Source organism: Cyprinodon variegatus, unplaced genomic scaffold (assembly GCF_000732505.1).
Source record: "Cyprinodon variegatus isolate N-32 unplaced genomic scaffold, C_variegatus-1.0 Scaffold157, whole genome shotgun sequence".
NCBI classification, from domain to species: Eukaryota; Metazoa; Chordata; class Actinopteri; order Cyprinodontiformes; family Cyprinodontidae; genus Cyprinodon; species Cyprinodon variegatus.
In genome coordinates, this window is record NW_015150610.1 from 1297718 (window position 1) to 1316652 (window position 18935).

The 18935-nt window shown below is 36.9% G+C and overlaps 2 protein-coding genes across 6 annotated transcripts in view; both read left to right on the forward strand.

The window, feature by feature from the left end:
- The first annotated feature begins 3108 nt into the window (after positions 1-3108).
- On the forward strand, positions 3109-11590 carry morn4 (MORN repeat containing 4). 3 transcript variants are annotated; one of them, XM_015377624.1, is made up of 5 exons: positions 3109-3203; positions 4075-4148; positions 8089-8203; positions 8276-8385; positions 8480-11590. In XM_015377624.1, the coding sequence occupies exons 2-5, from the start codon at positions 4082-4084 to the stop codon at positions 8626-8628; spliced, it is 441 nt and encodes a 146-aa protein (XP_015233110.1). In that variant the 5' UTR covers positions 3109-3203; positions 4075-4081; the 3' UTR covers positions 8629-11590. The 3 variants fall into 3 exon arrangements, with proteins under 3 accessions (XP_015233110.1, XP_015233112.1, XP_015233111.1); XM_015377626.1 differs by having other exon boundaries at positions 3121-3203; positions 4078-4148; XM_015377625.1 differs by having other exon boundaries at positions 3156-3225.
- A 5136-nt stretch (positions 11591-16726) lies between these two features.
- The window catches only part of LOC107086591 (lactosylceramide alpha-2,3-sialyltransferase-like), a 7707-nt gene continuing 5498 nt past the window's right edge, over positions 16727-18935 (forward strand). Inside the window, exons 1-3 of one of the 3 annotated variants that reach the window (XM_015377640.1) lie at positions 16792-16870; positions 16947-16975; positions 17137-17299. In XM_015377640.1, coding sequence (XP_015233126.1) covers positions 17154-17299 — 146 coding nt within the window. In that variant the 5' untranslated portion in view covers positions 16792-16870; positions 16947-16975; positions 17137-17153. Of the gene's footprint in view, positions 16879-16946; positions 16976-17136; positions 17300-18935 lie in introns of all 3 variants that reach the window. The other 2 variants (XM_015377639.1, XM_015377642.1) reach the window with 2 other exon arrangements.

Genomic DNA, 18935 nt, shown 5'->3' on the forward strand with positions numbered 1-18935 from the left:
GAAGATAAGCAATAGCGGTGCAGAGAGGAATAAGCTCATCATCTTCAATTAACATAGGAACCAAATCATTTCTCGTCACTTTGTGAACTTTTACCGTTGTCGTTCCTGGTTTACTTTGACATAATTGAACTAATGCTAATATTCACTTCGATATATATAACATTTTGCTATTTATTTGACAAATACTAGTATTGTTTAACTGTGAACATTATAATGCAACCAGCTTTTGTCATTCACTTAATCATATTTATTTACTTTAACACAATTGTTTCATGTTAGCATGGTAGGATATAAAACAATTGTGTTAAAGTAACTAAATATGATTAAGTAAATGCCAAAAGCAGTTGCCTTATTTTTTTCAGTGTGTATGTGTGTGTTTTTGTTGTTTTTTCTACATTGGTAAGTGAATCCGCCATTGTTGCCTCACTGAAATTGTGAAGTGTTTAAGCAGACTAAGAAGGAATCATAAATAATTTAAAAAATAACTTTATTGATCTCACACTGGAGAAATTTACCTCTGCGTTTAACCCATCCCCTTGAGGAGCAGTGGGTTGCCATTGTGTGGTGCCTAGGGGGCAGTGTGAGGTTAAGGGACTTTGCTTAGGGACCCAGAGTGGCTTTCTGTGGGAATCAAACTGGATACCTGCAACCTTCTCACAGCACAAGCGCACAGCTCTTAACCACTAGGCCAACACTTCCCCCAATGAATCTTTAGTGCTGACATTATATTGTATTACGGTACTTTTTGCAATCCTTTTTGTTTTTTTTGCTTTTTTTTGTTGTTTGTTTTTCTTTTTTTGTTTTCAAAATCAAGGCCAAAGAGTATGGACAAAGGTTTAACACATGCAGAAACCATGGATCCAGTCCTTACTTTCCTCCCCAGGGACGGGATATTTTCGGTTCCATTTTTCAGTGGCTCACACCCTTAAGTTTGTTTTGGTTGTAACTTAGACTTAGACATAGACAAACTTTATTGAAATTTCGTTTATACAGCTTTCTGACAGTGAATAAGCAGCAGCTTAGCAGTGAAAATTTTAAATTTCAATTTATAAAGTGCACCATGATCAAAATGTAAACAGTATAGGAGAGACATGATGCAAAAGGGCATTGGTGTGTAAAGTTCAGAGCAGTGTAAAAAAAAATAGATAAATAGATATGGTGCAAAATGCAGTAGAAACATTGAGGTGAGTTCTATTTTGAAGATTCACCATGCAGCGTACATATGATGTTTACAAAGTGTTATTAGAGTTTTCAACAGTTTAACAGTCTCATGGCAGCGGGGAACAAGATGTTACAGAATCAGCTGGTCCTGCATTGAATGCTGTGAAGCCTCTTCCCAGAGGGCAGCAGGGAAGACAGTCCACGGTGGGGGTGTGAGGGGTCATTATGGGCTCGAGACAAGCAGCACTGGGATGAAATGTCCTTTATGGAGGGGAGAGGAGCTCCATAAAAGAAGCTTGCAGAGATCCTCTCTGCTGATCTCACCACTCTTCTCATGTTCTTCCAGTCTGAGGAGCTGCAGCCTCCGCACCACACAATGAGACAGCTGGTCAGAATGCTCTCTATGGTGCTTCTGTAGAAGGTTGTGAGGATAGGTGGGGGCAGGTGGGCTCTCCTCATCCTCTGCAGGAAGTACAAGCACTTCTAGGCCCTTTTGACCCATGAGGAGGTCTTAATAGTCCAGGTGAGGTTGTCTGTGATGTGCACCCCCAGGAATTTGGTGCTGTTGACCTCCTCTACAGCTGAGCTGTTGATGAGCAGTGGAGCATGGTTAGGCCGGTTCTTCCTGAAGTCCAAGATGGTCTCCATCATATTCTCCACGTTCAGGATAAGGCTGTAAACTGGAAATGCTGTGGAATTTGGTCATTATGCTCATTTCCTGAGTTAACAATCATTTGCAATATGAATCATTAACAATGTAGAACAGCATTTTGTCCACATTGTGTGACAAAAATAATGTGGTAATATATTTGTTTAACTTGTAAAGGATTCCAATATTAAGCAGAACCAGCACTGAGAACTTGACACTGACTTTTGTTAAAACGAATACTCACTAAGGTTTGAACAAAGATAGCTATGAGAGGCAAAACCAAAAAAAAAATAAATAAATAGATTTTGTGTAAGAAAAAATGGCAAAAAGCTCTTTTTTAATTGCAAAAATAGAACTAAATGAACAATATAGAACAATAATAATCACAAACATATACAACAACAAAGGGCTTTACAGAAAATAACTATTATTTTAAAATGACAAAATCAAATCTATGCTCGAGGGTTATAATTCTTTAAGGGCGGTTATAATTTGCATGGCTTTAGCGTTTGAACTAGAGTTTAAGGATTCTATATAGATATTAATAGAGGATAATATATCTGTGAATTAGCTTTTTGTTGTAAATATTTAGAGGTGTGAATATGATATTTACCATAAATAATATATAGATTGATAACATATAAAAATTCTGTTTTGACAAGTTCAGATTTCTCCATCCAAAACAAAACATTCTCATATGTTTAAGTAATGTTGAGATTATTTTGATGAAAAAAAATGGACATATCTCTCCAGGTCGAAAATACAGAAGAGGAGTAGGGCGACTGAAAAAAAAAAAAAAAACACTAACAGATTTTTAAATTTTATATCAGTTTAATGTGGGGGAAAAAGTCAGAATTCTGAGAAAAAGGTGATAATTCAGACTTTTTTCTAAGAATTCGGACTTTAATCTCAGAATTCGGACTTTTTTCTTATATTATACAGAAATAAAATTAAAAAATCAGTTAAGTTTTTTTATTTTTTCAGTGGCCCTAATCTTCTTCCGTACCAAAAGCCCTACACTATACATCTGTTCTGCCTGCCTGTCAGCTGCTGCACCATCAGTGAATGTTGCCTTCACTAACAGTCGGGACTTCCAGATTTAGCTTGTTACAAGTTGATATGGGACAAGGTAGCTTTATACAACAAATTCTTTATTACATTACTGTTAGACAAATGTAAAAAAAAAAAAAAAATACATCAAATCACTTAACTCCTTATCATTTGCTTCTAATTACTAAAGTGAGTTACGTTGTTCACCACATGGAATCACAATTTCCGGTTAGTCTGTGAATGCGGCAGCCGTTTTATCAGCCAGTGTTTTCATTTATTTTACGCCCCTTCTGGTCCTACACGGTGATTCCAATGCTTCAGAGGCGACGGTCTTTGAGTAAAGGTGAATAAGGATTTCCCTTTAGGTGCCCACTCTCTATAACTCTTACATATACAAAGCTATCGATATTATTGTCTTCTATTAAATTTGGATGGGCTCGGCTTGCAGTCAAGGCAACAGCCTTTGCAGCAACATGTCGCTATGAGCGTTGCATGGATCGATCCATTGACAGCTTTAGTTGGATGGTTGTAATATTGCATGGGAACGATTGAGCCTTTGGGTGATGAATTATTTATCTGAAGACGGTCGCATGTGTAGAATTACACCTAACTGGCATCCAGTAAAACCACCTCATGTTTCTTTTTAATAACACTGTAATAATTGTCTGATTGTGTTGTAATATATATTTATTACAATATATGCTCTACACACACGCGCTGCACTCAATACATTTGTAAGAACAGTTATCTATTTATCTATATGTTAAGATTATCAAATGCATTTTAGATTAATTTAACAATAGTGATAATTCCCTTAAGGTTTGCAAGAATTGCAAATAGGATACCAGTTATAAATACAATGGTTGGCCTGCCTGTGTTTATATTTAGATTATTTTTTACAACCTCTTGTATTTATTTACTGGGTTTCAAAACATAGAAACAGAAAAACATTTTAGGATGCTGCTTACATAACTAAAGCAGTCTAAAAGGATAAGCTGTATCAAAAACCAATACTTTGTAAAGTATGACTATGGTTAGTTTTTACTTTTTTATTTCTGTATATAAAAAAAAAAAATAGAAAAACTAACCATGCGTTCCAGTAACAAAATACAATATACACAATATTCTCATAATGCGTCTGCGCTATAATCAGTTTTAAACAACTAACCAGTATTTTATATGTGAAGGGGTGTATTTTTTTGTGTTTTAAATAGGAGCACCATGACTTTGACCCGAGGATCTTTTACCTATGCCAGTGGGGAGGAGTACCATGGTGAGTGGAAAGAAGGTAAGGTGTCCCTGTTCCACTTGTTAACAGAAAACCCAGTTTCTCCAAATATTTAAACTTCTATTTTTATAAAATTGAAACAAGGCAGTCAGTTTTCTCCTCAAAAATCTAGAATGCTTCTTCAAATTAAACAACATTTTATTTAAACTTCCTTTATAATACATCTTCTTTTAACTCTGGAAAGATCTGGACGTAAAGTATCTATTCAATTCAGTTCATTTATATCGCGCCAATTCACAACACGTCATCTTAAGGCACTTTACAGTTCACCAGATTATACAGTCAAATTGGTTGAAAGTTTTCTATCTAAGGAAAACCAGTTGATTGCATCGATTCATTGACTCGGATTAAATCCCTTACACTAAGTATGCTTGTAGTGACAGTGGAGAGGAAAAACTCCCTTTTAACAGGAAGAAACCTCAGGCTCAGTGTGAGCGGCCATCTGCCGAGGCCGACTGGGGTTCAAGGAGACAGAAGCAGAGAGCAAGATGTTACAGAATCTGCTGGTCCTGCATTGAATGCTGTGAAGCCTATTCCTAGAGGGCAGCAGGGAAAACAGTCCACGATGGGGGTTTGAGGGGTCATTGATGATGTTACGGGCTCGAAACACTCAGTGCTGGGATGAAATGTCTTTTATGGAGGGGAAAGGAGCTCCATAAAAGAAGCTTATCTCCTTTTTATTTATATATTCTTTCCTTGATATTTTAGAGCAGTGTTTTGTAAATACCGGTAATAAACAGGGGATCGTCATGATTTTAATGCCATCTATTTATTTAAACTGTGTAAAACTTAATCCCAGAAGGAGCCTAGATGTTAAATGTTGACTTTGTTGGAGAAAACACCTTTAAATTTTTATTGCAGGCTGAGTGTAGAAAAAAAAACAAACATAAAACAACACAAAAAACAGTTAAATAGATACATCTTTGTTATCACGCTTGGCATTTTAACACAGGCACCATAAAGATAACTTCTATGAATTTTGTTCTTCATCACCAAGAACAGTTGTTGACTCAGATAAATATATCCAAACATACAGAGGGTCCAGGCTGCTTTCAGGAACAGTTAGTTTCAGGAAACGTTTGGATCCGTTGTAACTAATGGGTTATAAAATAGTTGCATGGTATGTATTTCTTTTTATTTTCTCAAATCAAGAACATCAAGAAAAGCCAGTGTGTACTAATTATGCTGGCTTCTCAGTTTATTAGCAAACTGTTTATTTGAAAACATAGCATTGGTGTCAGAATTCTTTTCACACCCAGGGAATGTGATAGTGTTACTTATCTGTTGAAAGACTCACATGCACAAACACTTGCAGGTTAAAGCTATTTATATAAATCCCAATTAGCTACCACTGGTCACCCTGATTGTGAGCAAATCCTCTTTGCTCCAGACTTCATAGACTCAGGATTCTGTAAGAGTCTGTACAGTCAGTCCTAAAGAGAAAGTCAGTCAGTTAAACCATATAGGACACCAAGTCCCTGTCTTTAAATTTTTGCAGCTCTCATTTTTCCATGATGAGGAACTCCCATCAAGTTTATTTTTTAGTAAGATTCAGCTTTACGTTTTAAGGTATAATGTTACAGTAGTATATATGTTGTAAATCATAGATCATAGACACTGTTGCAAGATATCGCTGAATCAAATTTAACTAAATAACCTCTGTAACCTTTGTACTAACGTTGGATCCTATTGTGTAAATCAGGGAAAACAGGAATAGACTGCTTGAATAGACTGCTTTAATTACCAACTACCCCTCCCCAAACTGCCACCTGAACATGATTTCAGTGCTCGTTATGATCCCAGAGGCTATGTTGTCTGCGGCTGAAATGCTCCTAGTAGGGTCTCCCAAGACAAGCTGGTTCCGAGTGATGGGTCAGACAATGTGGTGACATGTGACGTTACCCGGTACAGCCGAACTTGGGCTCCACTCTGGAGCCAGGCTTTGGGCTGGGGTCTGTTGGTGACCGCCTGGTGGTCGGGTTCCTCCTCACGGGACCTGGCCAGGCCAAGCCCGAAGCAGTGATTCAAGGCCATCCCCAGTGAGCTTACCACTTGCAGGGGGAACCATTGGTGCAAAGATGATTGGGGAACAGTCAGAGACGGAGGTCCCGGAAGTCACATGCTGAGTTGGAATTCAGCAGCTGCATCCTCTGAAGGCCAGATTCTTTGGCCGATTACGTCATAGTGCGGTGCCGAGGCCTGTTTGGATTGGAAGACTCCTAGTTATGTGTTAATGCAGTCTTCTTTTTGCGTGTTTTTAAGGGGAGGTCCACCAAACAGTGGTGAATATTGTAAGTGCAGACCTCGTCTGAAATTAATGAAAATAGTTGTGTCAGATATGTGGCGCATAATGTTTGGTTTATTGAAAGGTTTTATCTGTCCCTGTGTAAATGGGTTTGGTTGACATTTAAGCACAGAGATTCCAATATCTCTGCAGTGTGGGGACTACAAGTCTGATATCTGCAAGGACAGTACTGCTGCTGAAGCTCTTCCACAATGTTATTAGCACCCAGAGCAGTAGTGAGAAGTTCAGCATCCATTCTTTGGCTGCTTTGTGTGTCAACGGTCACAGTTGCTAGGGGACACCGCGTACGCTGAGTGACGGTGAAAGCCGGGGAAGGTTGGACCTGTTTGAGTCCATAGCCAAAACACTTCCGGCCTCCTTATTTTCATGTACCTCAAGGATCCAGTCCAGGTAGACCGGGTCCTTGGAGGATGTAGCCTCTGAAATTGAACACACCCTGAGAGTCTCTGCTTAGACCACGGTTTAATCCATTAGCAGCTAAGAGGGTAGCACAGGTTTAAATTGACAAAGACACAGCCTTCCATTTAAACCTACATGCCAGGAATAGAGAGCATTAATCAGGGAACAGCCAAGTGGTTTGCTTTTTGTCTGACCTGTAAACACATTTGGTGCGGGGACAAAATCATCATCCCCGTTGTAGAACCTAGTGATGGCAGCATCTTGGGCCGAAGAGGCTTTTCCTCTGCAGGAACATGGAAGCTGGTCAAAGCTGATAGGAAGATGAATGGATACAATAATGTGAGAAAACCTGTTAGAAGATTTCAGGTTGAGGAGGGGTTTTATTTTCCCACAGATTAACCCTTACAGCCAGGCTAAGAATGGAACGGTTTTAATCAGAACATATTTTAGGGGTTTTCCAATTCATTTTTTAAATTTCCGATACAATGATGATTTTGCAGCTTTGAGAACTGGCCGACACCAATATTGTAACAATATTAGCATGAATAATAACAGCTTTTATAACTTATTTAATAGTGTAGAATGTTGGTCAAGTAATATTACTAAAACGGAACAAAATTCAACGACAAAAGGTATGAAAGCAACTGACCTATAAAAATTAACCAAAGAGGTACTGAAACCTTAAACAGAAGGGGAGTGTTTCTATCAGCATGAAAACATAGAAGGTTGTACATGCATTCAATAAAATCTGATATCAGTTTTTTGGTTAATATTCGACCGATGTCTGATATTAATATCAGATCGGGAATTCCCTAACATCTTTATATCTGAACATTGGCCTAGTCAAAGTCAAGTACTAAATTCAACTAAGAACCCGAGGCAAGACTTGAAAATTTATCTTCACATTGATATTCACTGATGCTCTACAATAAATTCTTCTTTTGGGATTTAACTGAAGCTGCATTGCAAACAAGATTTGGGCCAAAAAAAATTTCTGCTGAGATTGTAGCAAAAGGTGGTTATAAGTACGAATAGCTAAATCCATACAGAGCCCACACTTTACACTTTTTTTTTATAGAAACCCATTTCACAGCTCTGCCTATCACGTTAAATCCCAGTAAAGTTTTGTAGCTTTAACTTAACACAATGTATGAACTACTTTTTAAGGTTCTTCATTTTAACTGTATTACTAATATCTGTGTGAAGCATTAAGCAGAATCTGGTTCCTTATTCCAGGACGGAGACATGGCCTTGGCCAGCTTAAGTTTCATGACGGAACATGCTACACAGGCCAGTTCGAGAACGGACTCTTTCATGGTTCTGGTGTGCTGCTTTTTACAGACGGATCCAGGTTTGTAGAAAAAAAAAATGGTTACAACATCTTACGGGTAAAAAAAAAAAAAACTTATTTCAATCATAACAGGTATGAAGGAGAATTTGCTCATGGAAAGTTTCAGGGTTCAGGAGTCTTTAACCGGTACGATGGCATGAAGTTTGAAGGAGAATTCAAAGATGGGCGAGTCGAGGGATATGGTAAGAGCATTACACCGCCCTAACAGCCTATTGATTGGAATATCAATGTTGTATCCCTGCGGCTGGTTATAGATTGGTTTGTCTGTCTCTCCAGGACTATTGACGTTCCCTGATGGAACCCATGGTGCACCACGGAATGAGGGCTTGTTTCAAAACCACAAGCTGCAGAAGAGAGAGAAGTGTCCAGGAGTAGTGCAGCGTGCTCAGGCTTCAGCCTCCAGTGCTCATAGTCTTGCACAATGACTTCTTTAAGACCTTAAACATTTTGGAAACTGTTTCGCAGCACCTTCCAGACGGGCCTTAAGGGTGAACGTTTCAAATGACATTATCTCTTTATGTGATTTTTAACCATTTCTCTTTTTAAGAAATTTTACCATCCTCATCTTTCTGCACTTACAGTACCTTAATGCAAATGAATTTCAACGTTTTTGGATGTCTTTCTATGAAATGAACAACTCCACAATGTGCACCTTTAACTTAATGAGTAGTATAAGCAGGTAGAATTGCTGTCTCTCATATTATATAAAAAATTCTTTTTATGAATGATTGATATTTCTGCTGAATGGATAAATTACTTTAAAAAAATGCTGCTTTGCACTAAAGTAGCTTAAAACAAAGTACATATCTTGCCTGCATGTAAAAGAAAGAATGTACATATTTAATTATCCACATTTGCCTTAAAGACATTTTCACACAATCACATGCTTGGTGGGTGACCGGAAAATGATCAGATGATGAACAGCATCCTCTCTTCACCTTCTCGCTGCATGACCTGCCCTAAAGTGACTATCAGCTTAAGGAGTTCGTCTTTTTTTGAGAGTTTGTTTTAGCTACCATCTTTTACATGTCTTCTTTTCAATAAACCTCTTACTCCCTGCAGAGATGATAAGGAAAGAGGTTTTTGCTCTGACAAACTTTAAAGATCATCACAGCTCAGCATCTGTAAAAACATCTTATAGCCGTCTCATGCTAATAAGAGGTTCTCTTACCAACCATCATCAGCCTGAGGCCATCATGTATAAATAAGTGAGACAATTTCTAGGAATTTGAAAAACATTGATTGGGTGAGCTTCTTTGAATTTTTCGTGAGTTTTCTCTACACCTAACGGAGTGAGAATAATGTATGCATGCTCAAAAATATATTTATAACCACTAATATTTGTTTCATTTATATACATCCCAGCATGTTGCAAAGAAAGCAAATTACTTTCGGCAGTCAACGTAACACAGCAATATTCTGGATGGTGATCTTACCTTTTATGTCTTCTTTTAAATTAGATGGATCTTTGGCAATAGATCTGCCTGCAGTCGAACTCTGAGTATTTAAATGTAAAACCTGCTTTATTAATTCCAAAAAATATTATGGATTTTTATTTGGAATCAGAGTGTGGTTGGGATACCCAACCCGTATCCTACCTGTTGTCAATCATTCTGGTGATTTGTTTAAGGCCGTCCTACCTGCTCGTCCCCATTTTCACTTACCAGTGGTAAGTCTGACATAGTTGAAAAACTACAAATCTTTTGGAAAGTAAGCTTGTATTAGCAATCCAAACAGCAACTTTTAAACGGAGCGTGCACGAGGAGAAATGGGCTTGTGCATGCTCTCACACGCTTTTAATAGGCGTTCCCTGTTGGGAGCGGGTACAGGATTGTGCCTTTAAAGCTTGGTATTCTTTTTGAGTAAGCTGTAAATATTGTAAAGCTTCAGACTTTAACCCCGAAAGTTCTCCTTAGATATCCTGACTCTTTTTTTTTTCATTTGAGATGACGAGAAAAACAGTGACACAACTGAGTGTTTAAACTGAGCAACAATACCAAACATAGACATTTTTTTTGGAATGGATAAAACAGACTGTGTAAGGAAAACTTGTAGAGCCTACCAGGAGGTCAAGCGGTTGAAATATTTCTTCCAATTCCAGCTGAAATTAAGTGTATTGATGGGTTAAAAGTGTGCATTTATCTCCCAATGTCAATAATTAATCCAAATAAGAGTTTGGGGAGTATAGATTATTTTAATACTGTAGTAAATGTGCCAGGGCCAGTTTCCTGCACCTCTAGATGTGTCCCTGGCTTAGCACTCCTGAATCAATTACTTATCCTTAACAGGATCTTTTGTTTCAAGATATTGGCTTTCAAGGAGTTTTTCACCCCTGTTATAAAGTTAATCCAGATTGAATTGAAATCTGATCACCATGTGCTGATACTAAAAATTCATCACAGTTATGTATTGTATTATTGTTCCAGTATTGGTAAAAGGTGGTTTAATATCATCATATACACAATGATGGTGGGTGAATGCAAATTTTTCACCAGCACTGCATCGGAATGCATTGCATTTATGGACCTAAATAACTTAGGCAGCTAAATGAAAAAATGAATAATTAAAGAGTTAATCTGCTCTAATATATGTTTTCTGAGTGTAAGATGTATATATATTAATTGTTGTATCAATGTTGTTTTCTTTTATTCTAAAAACTGGTGGAAAAATGTGTAACTGTTTTTAAGATGTTCAATGTTTAGACACATCTTTTATCGCAGCTGATTACATCTAGGTGTTAATTCTGTTTACTTGAATATTCAATAAGCCTTACGAGACATCGGTATAGAAGACATTTTTTGATGTATTATTGCCTGCAAAATCAACCAAAGACAATCCTATGGCACAAGAAATGATGAAGCCAGAGACGGTTAGCAATACCAACAAACGGCCTTTAGAGGCTAACGGTGAGGATAAATCCACAAGGAAAAATACATCAGGGTTATAAGGACATAATATGGAAAGAATGATTAATTGATTAAAGAAGGATTTCTAAGTTAGATTAGAAAGTCACGAAAAATAAATAAAAGGCCAGGCCCCTATGGTTACTTTAATGTATTAGTTATGTTACAAATGAAGACAGAAAAATTGACCAGAAAAAAAATTGACCTGTTTGGGTATAATAACCACCATTTCACCACATAATTGAAATTATGCTGCATGTGTTAATGTTGCATTTATTCACTCACTTTTGCAAACTGATTACACGAAAGTTATGCTTCCATCTAAAGCTGGAAACAAATGGTGCTTTAAACGTGTGCCTGTCTGTGATCTAATCTGGCCTGTGAAAAGGAAAAAAATGTTGTCATGGTTACTTTTTCGGGGGATTGTTAACCATGTTGTATGAGTGGTCTTTCTTCTGTTTTCACTGAATAAGTGTGATTATTAAAGGACTGTATCAGAACAAGGAAGGTTTTTTTTGTATTTTCTTAAAAAGAAATGAATCTGTGGATAAGGATGTTTCAGAAGCCCTGGCAGAGAAGCTTAAATATAAGGGAATAAAAATACCTCATTAGTGAGTCATTGATAGACAGGTTCATCAGGATACTGCAAAACAGTAGTCAAGTTTCCCCATCCCCCTCTTAGCAGCGTGCAGCTTATATATTGCATGAACAGAATACAACAAACCTAAAGATTTAGTTGCTTAAAAGATTGTGGAGTACTTTTTTTAGTTGTTTTTTTTCTTCCCCCTAATGTGTTGTAGGGTCTCAGTTTTAGGGTTGGGTAGACTGCAAAAAAAATCTAAAACATAACTCTGTACTGTGGGTGTTTTGTGTTCTCTCTGCTCCTGACAGTTACACAGCTGGAACAGGAAATACTGTGTGGGGCTGATAATGCAAATGAATAGTTTGAACGTGTCGCATATAGTCATGGTAGAATCAAACCACCTCTATAAACTGCAGGTTTTGTATCAGGACAAAATAAAAAAATATCTCTGCATTGCCAGTTAAAATTTAGCTTTTCGTTTAACTCTTAATGTATGAAAATATTGAACCATATTAACACTCATAAACAAAAGAATGGCAAAATTGATATCCATTTGTGCACTTTCAAAGGGCGTGTTAACCATATGCAGCCTCTGGTGTTAACATAATGCCATGGCAGGAAGACATTGGCAACAGTATTGGAAGAGAAAATGTAGCTTCCCATCAATCTAGGAAGGTCCTTATAAGGCGACAAGAAAAAGTTATAGGAGGATCATTCTAGAGAGAGAAAACTTATTTACAGCTAAAAAAAAATATGAGAGTAAACAAAGGAATGTGGAGGCAGTACTTAAATTTGCAAAGTTGGATCTGAAAGAACCCCTAGAATTATGGTAATATGTGATTTGAGCAGATCGAATCAGATCCATGATCTATAGTACCATGCCAGGGAAGAAACAAGAACAGTCTATCAAAACAACATACCAGTCGTCTAGCATGATGGTGTAGGGCGGATGATTTAAGGTTAACAACATTACACTGGAAAGGCTTTGAATCCATTTATTAAAGCATGAATTCCTCTGTATAGCAATATATTCTAGATTCAAATGTGATGAAATCTATCAACCAGCCAAAACTTGACCAAAAAAGATCAATAGACATAGCAATGTCCTGAAATCGTCAACAAATCTACAATAAGATGACTAAAGAAAAGCAAACCAGGCTGTTTCATAGCAAAATCAAGACCCTTTCTCATGTAAAGCTCATACTATTATCAGGAAGTATATGAGGCCTAAAAAGCAGATTTGCCTCATGATGTCTAAAAACCAATGCTTAAACCTCCACTTCGGTTAGCAGGGCAAATATCAAATTACCTTTTTGAACTCATGGCAAAGACATAGTAATGGCATAAAGAAATAGGTCTCAAAAAGCCTTAGACACGATTTCTAAATCCCATAAAAACAGAAGAACATAACGAGAACAATGAGCCAGTTTATTTTTAATTTTTTTTATGCATTTGCCTGCAAACTTGGAAAATAGAGATAGATTTTATTTATTATTATTATTATTGTCATTGTAACCAAATGCAGTTTATAGAATTTGTGCAAAACCCTTTGCATGTAGACAGATGTGTAAAATGTTGAGTAGTCATTCACCTAGTTTTGTAGATTAGTCCGTGCTGTGTGTGTTTTTGGAAGTCCAATCTTAGATCTGATAAAGAATTTATGGAAACAGCTATAGAGGAAGTAGACATGGAGGGTTTCCTTCCACAAGGTCTTGGAACCGATGACCAAGGATAACTGGTCAAAATACCAGCACTTATAAGATGAAATGCTGTAATGTCATTATTGAGAACAATCTAAAGAATTGGATTTTTTTTTTTTTTTTAACAGAACTAAGAAAAAAATTTTTCCTCTTTTATTCATTTATTTTTATATTTATTTATTAATTTCCAAAAGGAAAAATGTTTTGATTTAATAAAGTTAATTTTACATCTACATCTTTTAGAGGCATGACTAATTTCAGTTTCAGATGCACCTTAACTCTAGTACCCAGTTTTTAAGCTCATAACTGGGTTTTAGGTTTTCCATTTCTTTCTCTGTGTAATCAAAGTTAATATATAAATATTTAGTTCTATTGCAGTACAGCGATGTGAGACAAAGTGCAGAAATTCTACTCAATGTAATTGTGAAAATAAGAGGTTTATTTGAGTTATACAGTATATCTGATTGTTTTATAAAGCATAATGGTTCTCCCAGATGTAATTTCATTAAAAAACAAAACTTACTGCACATTAATGTCTGGAACATATCACAAAAGGTTACCAACTGAATGTTATATGATGGTTGATTATTGTAAGGCATTTCTTAATGCATATTCTTTGTGACACATACTAATGCTCACATCTTCATATGTTTTGGATTTATAATGGAGACCTTCAGCTGTTTTTTTTACGTTTGTGTAGTTTTGGATTTTAGAGTTCTTTAACAGAAGGTTGTCGTCCCAATTTAATAAACATCATCCATGTGCATTTCTGTTGGGTAAAGACATCCTATCCCCCCTATGATGGTGTTCTTACTCTTGACCCTACGAAGAGAGAAGGAAGAAGAGTTAGGAACTAGAAATTGCTGTATTTGGATTTAGGGAGAATTCATGGTACTGTAAATCTATTTAGTGGATAACAATACTGGTTTCGCTGGATAATAAGCAGAACAAGCTACACATTTTGGAGTTCAGTTGCTTCAAGTCTGAGGCAACAGTTTTTAGCTCTGAATACTGCAGGTAGACTGATCCGCCATAATCACAGGTCAGTCTTAGCATCTTTGTTTTTTTTGTTTTTTTTATTTAAGATGGAATTGGAAATGAGTAGCGAGATAGTGGCTCTTTCCACCTAGAAATAGGTATTACTACTGTTCTGTCAAGGTAAATACATTCCTGGGCTGACAAAGAGTAGCCTGTTTATGTTCTAACCCTAACATAGGCCATGAGAGTTACATACATGATGTAGGAGTCTGTGATGAGCTTCCTCTATGAGTGCTTGCTCAACCAGCTGTGTCTATCTCTAGTCCTCAGGGGCCAGTGTCCTGCAGGTTTTAGATCTGTCCTTGCTGAAACATAGCTGATCCAAATGGCCTAAATACTTACAAAGGATGCTATGGTATCTAGAACCTGTGGTGTAGGCCTTCTACTTAAATTGATTCAAGTCTGATGAATTAGGGTAACATATAAAACGAACAGTACACCAGCCCTTGCAGTTCTTCTGTGCCCTTCCACCATAACATCCAGGGGAGGTTTGATAAGGGGGGGGAGGTTGATTCTTTTCTTGCTGGATTTAAGTGGCAAACCCAATATTCCAAATTTGTTAGGCTTTTCCGCCTTGAAGCGAGCGTGCACATCCAAGATATTATCCCATCTCACCTTTGAGTTCAACCACCACAGCCAGCCTGCGTTCAATCTCACCCAGCATACGGCTCAGCTCCCGGTCCTGCTCACTCACAGCCTTTGTGAGTGCGTCAAACGCTGCCAACAGCCTGATTAATGCGCAAATTGCAGCCGACATCCTCTGTAATTGTAGATACATCAGGTATCCTCCAAATCCAAACAAGATAAATAAGAGTATCAAAAATCAGAAAATCCATACATCTTCGATATCCTGCACTGACAACATTGTAAAACACACCATCCTCCAAGCCTTCCAGAAGTCCATGGTGTATCCTACGAAGTATGTCCCGGCAGGACAGGAAGGGTCCCCTTTTCCATCTTCCAGTTCAGAAAATTTTATCAATTGCATTGAGAGACCAGCATACCAGTTCCACTGTTTGAATTTAGGTGAAATGAAGAGAAGGCTCAGAAAAGACAAGACACAGAAAAGCAGGAAAAGATTGAGTTGCAGAGCAGCAAGAAAATGCGACCGGCTCCTTTAAGAGTCAGAACAAACATTCAAAAGGTAGTAATTCAACCAATATCTTTCATGAACTTCATGAAATCCAGAAAAAGCACCAATCAATCATCCAATCAAGTATCAAAAGAAGATCAGGCACAGAGGAAATTTTGCTGGATAGTTTTCAATTAAATTATTTCAGTCAATTTCAAAGTCAGCAAAACTCTCCCACAAAATACTTTGTCAAACAAATAGTGTGAGCTTAGTTTGTAAAAAGAACAGCCTATTCTTACTGATCCTGTTTATCAAAGTGTTAAAAAAATAATTTTAAAGGCAATGTACGTTTACCTCGATATACAGTATGTGGCTATATAGACAATAGTTCTGTGAAAAGCTGAGTGTTCAGAGTTAGTGCAGCTTGTTTTGTCTATTCTCTGGAGGTGGATAAAAATCAGCTTAGTCATGAATCGACAATTATTGAGTCATTGGGTCTTTGAGGGAAAGGGAGGCTCAGAATTTCTTCAATAGCATTTTGAATTTAAAATCACACTTTTAAAAAATACTATTGCACAACTTCCTCTGTGCCACTGCAACATAAACAACCATATCTAAGGCAACCAGGTGATATGTATGCAAATCTACATTCAAACACACTTTAACTGAGGTAAGTTGAGCCTGCGGTGCTTCAGTTGTTGTTCTGGCTTCTTTTGTGGTCTCTTGTCTTAGCTGTTATTCAGCTCTTTTAGTTATTTGGGTGGATTAACCATTCGTGAGAAGGTTCACCGCTGTTACATTCTTTCTCTATTTGTAGGAGGTGATTGGCTCCCTAGTTTGCATATTGTGCTAGATGTGAAGGGTTATGTTTTTCATCTCTTTTTATATTTTTTTCTTTTCATTGGATTTTATAGGTTCAACAGATCAGGCATGTATTATGTCTATGTGTGGCTACTGAAACTGAACACAAAAAATGCAGTTATTCAATTTTTTTTTTTTATGATTTAACAAGTAAAACAAAGAAACATACTCATCTAAAAACGGTGTATATATATATATATACTCTATGTATGAATATTAGATATTTCTCAGTCCCATATCTAAACAAACTTTTCATTGGTCTTGACATTTAATTACTGCATTCTATTGAATAGACAGCTGATGACACAAACACACACACACACACACACACACATTCATCTCCCTGCCAGCTGTAGTGGGACTGCCTGACACGTTAATGATCAACCAGGGTTATTGAAGGAAGAGACAGAGTTCAGTCAGATAGAAAAAGGAACTTCAGCCATTTTGACCGCACATTTCCCTGCTTAAATTTCAGGTATGGAGCAAGAACGGGAATAATCAGCAGACAAGGTCCTGAGGTATTTTGTGTGTTACTCTTTGTTCTTATATGTTTTTTTTTAAACTGATTCTCGCCATTATGCTTTAGGCGTTTGTCCGCATTTGACTACAAAATAGGTAACATGACACTCTCACTGTCATCCATAAATCATGTGATATTTTTCAGGACCTGCATCTAGAATGTAGAAAGGAATTATTCCTTCACATCATAGTTACCATTAAAATTATTTGGGCCACCACAGCTAGTATATCTGTGTGTGTGTGTGTGTGTGTTTCAGGTGGAGGAAATAATGCCATGGTAACCCTAAACCATTTAAGTGTAGAAGATCCAGATGGTGGCGCTCCTCTGCTTCCTGTGGCTGCAGAGACAATGACACCTACACCTGTGCCTCACCATCAGAAAGCCGCTTTAAAGACTGGAAGAGACTTTTTCCTAAGCAGGTAAATTATTATTACAAAGACTTCTACATGCCTTCTGTCTCTAAACAGTGTTAAAAGAACCATGCAATATGATAGAACTGACATATATGCTTAGATTTCTCACAAGAATGTTGTAGAAAAGGAGACCTATTGTTACTGTTCATCACTTTTATCATGTTTCTCTTGATGAACAGAAGGAAAAAACAACTAAAGATTTTGTCTGTGATTCTATGCATTTCTCTATTCTCTCTTTCTCTACACTAGTTCAAATTTTATAAACACCAATATAAGAACTTGAAGTCAGTCACAATTAAAAATAATTTATTATGGTTGTGGTAAACTGTGCTTCTTGATATTCACACCCTTTAAATAATTTTCCTCTTTTTCACAACACAGCTGTGACTTTAAGGGGATTTCAAGTCACAGGCTTACACAAATTGGAACTATAAAATTCACCAAAAAAATCTGAAAAGTGTGGCATGCATTTTCATTTTAACTATTTTAATCTAAAACCACATAAATAAAGCAAATGAACAAACAACTGACTTTGTAAATAAAGCCTTTGTGCAATTTGAATAGCATATAAATGCCATAGAAACATTTAGAAGGAAGGAAGTTAAGGAGACCAGAGTTATTACAGAGGAGCAGCAAGAGTAGAAAATTCAAGTGGGAGAATCTGTAGACAAAAAAAACGATTGGTTTAGCAATTGGCACAAGGCAATGTAGGGGACACGGCAAATATCTGAAGGAAAGTGTCCTGATCGGTTGGGGGACATAGCTTTAACATTTTGTCCAACACCTAAACATAACATCCCCATGGTGACAGCGTCACGCTGTAGAGATGCGTTTGTTTAGTAGCTGTAGAGAAACTGGTCAGACCTGAAGGGCAGATGGAGCAAATAACATTTAGGCTAATCCTAACAGAAACCTATTAGAGGTTGCAGAAATATTGAAGCTGGCACCAAAGTCCCCCTTCCAATAGGACAACAACCCTAAATAATCAATAGAGCTAAAACAGTGGGTTTGACCAAAGGATACTGGTTAGAATGAGAAAGTCTAAATCTGGGAATGAATCAAATTGAGAATCTTTGCCAGGATGTTAAAACTGGGTTCACAAGGTCTGTATTCTATGATGTATAATCTAACTAAACTTGAGCTGTTTTGTAAAGAACTTCGGATAATCACTTAGTATCTAGATATGCAAATCTAGTATAGATATAGATCAGAAGACTGAGCGTTTTAATAGTAAAAGAAGAAAGTTCTATAAAGTATTGATTCAAGGCAGGTTAAATGGAAAAAAATATCTAAATTATGAAATGTTTGCTTTTTGCTAGTCTATTGCATGCAAAATAATGCAAATTAAAGCTTCAAGGAGGATACATATCTTTGCAAATATCTATAATTAAACACAAACATAGGTTCTCAAGGTAATTTTTAAAAGTTATGCTTAGTTTATGACTGACGATGAGCTCTGATGTTTGGTCTTTAGATGTATAAAAATATAAAACCACCCCCATGGACATGGACAATACACGCACCTTAGTTTAGTTCGTGTCTTCAATTTAATGTTTTGTTTAGCAATAACTTAGTGCACTATTTATTGATGTTACTTCTTCAATAACTCAGTGCAATATATATATATATATATATATATATA

Coding starts and splice junctions, on each gene's coding strand:
- morn4 (XM_015377624.1), top strand. CDS start 4,082: ATGACTTTGACCCGAGGATCTTTTACCTATGCCAGTGGGGAGGAGTAC. Junction 4,149..8,088: donor CCATGGTGAGTGGAAAGAAG/GTAAGGTGTCCC, acceptor TCCTTATTCCAG/GACGGAGACATGGCCTTGGC. Junction 8,386..8,479: donor TGGGCGAGTCGAGGGATATG/GTAAGAGCATTA, acceptor CTGTCTCTCCAG/GACTATTGACGTTCCCTGAT.